The 3,049-nt window shown below is 38.6% G+C and overlaps 1 protein-coding gene across 1 annotated transcript in view; it reads left to right on the plus strand.

Moving 5' to 3' along the window:
• Positions 1 to 3,049, plus strand: part of LOC123960376 (formin-binding protein 1-like) — a 41,854-nt gene that overhangs the window by 1,895 nt on the left and 36,910 nt on the right. Inside the window, exon 2 of the mRNA XM_046035056.1 lies at positions 1,914 to 2,029. Within this exon, the coding sequence (XP_045891012.1) occupies positions 1,914 to 2,029 (116 nt within the window). The remainder of the gene's footprint in view (positions 1 to 1,913; positions 2,030 to 3,049) is intronic.

Below are 3,049 nucleotides of genomic sequence, written 5' to 3' on the forward strand. Positions count from 1 at the left end.
CCTGTAATAATATCCATCAGTCTGTAATAATATCAGTCAGCCTGTAATAATATCAGTCAGTCTTTAGTTCAGTCAGCCTGTAATAATATCAGTCAGTCTGTAATAATATCAGTCAGCCTGTAATAATATCAGTCAGCCTGTAATAATATCAGTCAGTCTGTAATAATATCAGTCAGCCTGTAATAATATCAGTCAGTCTGTAATAATATCAGTCAGTCTTTAGTTCAGTCAGCCTGTAATAATATCAGTCAGCCTGTAATAATATCAGTCAGCCTGTAATAATATCAGTCAGCCTGTAATAATATCAGTCAGTCTGTAATAATATCAGTCAGCCTGTAATAATATCAGTCAGTCTGTAATAATATCAGTCAGTCTGTAATAATATCAGTCAGTCTTTAGTTCAGTCAGTCTGTAATAATATCAGTCAGCCTGTAATAATATCAGTCAGTCTGTAATAATATCAGTCAGTCTTTAATAATATCAGTCAGTCTTTAGTTCAGTCAGTCTGTAATAATATCAGTCAGCCTGTAATAATATCAGTCAGTCTGTAATTCAGTCAGTCTGTAATAATATCAGTCAGCCTGTAATAATATCAGTCAGCCTGTAATAATATCAGTCAGTCTGTAATAATATCAGTCAGTCTGTAATAATATCAGTCAGTCTTTAGTTCAGTCAGTCTGTAATAATATCAGTCAGCCTGTAATAATATCAGTCAGTCTGTAATAATATCAGTCAGTCTGTAATAATATCAGTCAGTCTTTAGTTCAGTCAGTCTGTAATAATATCAGTCAGCCTGTAATAATATCAGTCAGCCTGTAATAATATCAGTCAGCCTGTAATAATATCCATCAGTCTGTAATAATATCAGTCAGCCTGTAATAATATCAGTCAGTCTGTAATAATATCCATCAGTCTGTAATAATATCAGTCAGCCTGTAATAATATCAGTCAGCCTGTAATAATATCCATCAGTCTGTAATAATATCAGTCAGCCTGTAATAATATCAGTCAGTCTGTAATAATATCAGTCAGTCTGTAATAATATCAGTCAGTCTTTAGTTCAGTCAGTCTGTAATAATATCAGTCAGGTTGTTAGTAATCTGAAGACAACTCCATGTCATCACCATGTTTATTAGATGATTTTAAGGTAAATGTTCTTTTCTGTTGGATTATAAAAAACATTGAGGGAACTTGTGAAGATCATTATGGTGAAATAAGATTATAAATAATTATACATCTTAAGAAATCATAAAAAATACCATAGCCCTAACTAAAAAGAAAAGTTTAAGAATACTAAGTTTGGAGATGTTGGTTTCTTCCAGAACCCAAACAGAGTCTGATTCCACAGCCAAGGTGCCTGAAGGCTCTGGCTCCCAGTCTACTTTTGGAGACTCTAGGAACCACAGGTGCATTCTGGGAGCGCAGTGCTCTGGTGGGGTAGTAAGGTACTATGAGCTCTTTAAGATAAGATGGTGCCTGACCAGCTTTGTAGACCAGACCAGCTTTGTAGACCTGTCCAGCTTTGTAGACCTGACCAGCTTCGTAGACCAGACCAGCTTCGTAGACCAGACCAGCTTCGTAGACCAGACCAGCTTCGTAGACCTGACCAGCTTTGTAGACCTGACCAGCTTTGTAGACCTGACCAGCTTCGTAGACCAGACCAACTTCGTAGTTGAGAAGAATGATTTTAAATTCTATTCTACATTTTACCAGAAGCCAGTGCAGAGACGCTAAAACCGGAGTGATATGATCTGTCTTACTGGGTCTTGTCCGTATCTGAGCTGGAGAGACTGAAGCGTCGGCTAAATTAGTCAAGCCTACTGTACTACAGTAGAAGTACTCTTCTGCAGTACTGCAGTGTACAGGATGTCAGAACTGCAGCTTTACTCACTGATTTTTGTCTTGTGATTCAGGATCAGTTTGATAACTTGGAGAAACACACCAGCTGGGGAATCGACTTCCTGGAGAGATACAGCAAGTTTGTTAAAGAGAGAGCTGACATCGAGCTGAGCTACGCCAAACAGATCAGGTAACAACATCACCTGCAGGTCACCTGCATTTATTTGTTCTTATGTAACACAAGGCTGTACAGTGAAATGAAAGTTTGTGGGCCCTTTATGCTACACACATAGAGTATAGCAGATAATTTAATGTGTATTAGAACAGGGTAACATAACAAATAAATAAAAATATATAGGCTGTCCAGTTCTTAAACATGTACATATCAGAGATGGGTGGGTTTGAGACTCGGACTCGAGTCCGACTTGTGTTGCACACACAGTGACTTCAGACTCAACTTGAAACTTGTCCTCAAACTTCAGTCTCGAGCCGGACTCAAAGTGCGGGACTCGTGAACAGTTTTTATTTTTAGGAAACGTCTGATGAGCGTGCTTTTATTTCCCTCCCTGCGTTATCAGCTGCGCACGGCCACACAGATTACAGTTGTAGAATCCCTTATAGCTATGAAGTTTAATAAGCAGCTTGGACTGAACGCAGCAGGTGATACAACATTAATTCATTCTCAAGGACTTGAGACTTGACTTGGACTCTAGCTCAGAGACTTTGAATTAGACTCTAGCTCAGAGACTTTAGACTTGACTTGGACTCTAGCTCAGAGACTTTGAATTAGACTCTAGCTCAGAGACTTTGAATTAGACTCTAGCTCAGAGACTTTAGACTTGAGACTCTAGCTCAGAGACTTTGAATTAGACTACTCTAGCTCAGAGACTTTGAATTAGACTCTAGCTCAGAGACTTTGAATTAGACTCTAGCTCAGAGACTTTAGACTTGACTTGGACTCTAGCTCAGAGACTTTGAATTAGACTCTAGCTCAGAGACTTTAGACTTGACTTGGACTCTAGCTCAGAGACTTTGAATTAGACTCTAGCTCAGAGACTTTAGACTTGACTTGGACTCTAGCTCAGAGACTTTGAATTAGACTCTAGCTCAGAGACTTTGAATTAGACTCTAGCTCAGAGACTTTGAATTAGACTCTAGCTCAGAGACTTTAGACTTGACTTGGACTCTAGCTCAGAGACTTTGAATTAGA

Source organism: Micropterus dolomieu, linkage group LG21, assembly GCF_021292245.1.
Source record: "Micropterus dolomieu isolate WLL.071019.BEF.003 ecotype Adirondacks linkage group LG21, ASM2129224v1, whole genome shotgun sequence".
NCBI classification, from domain to species: Eukaryota; Metazoa; Chordata; class Actinopteri; order Centrarchiformes; family Centrarchidae; genus Micropterus; species Micropterus dolomieu.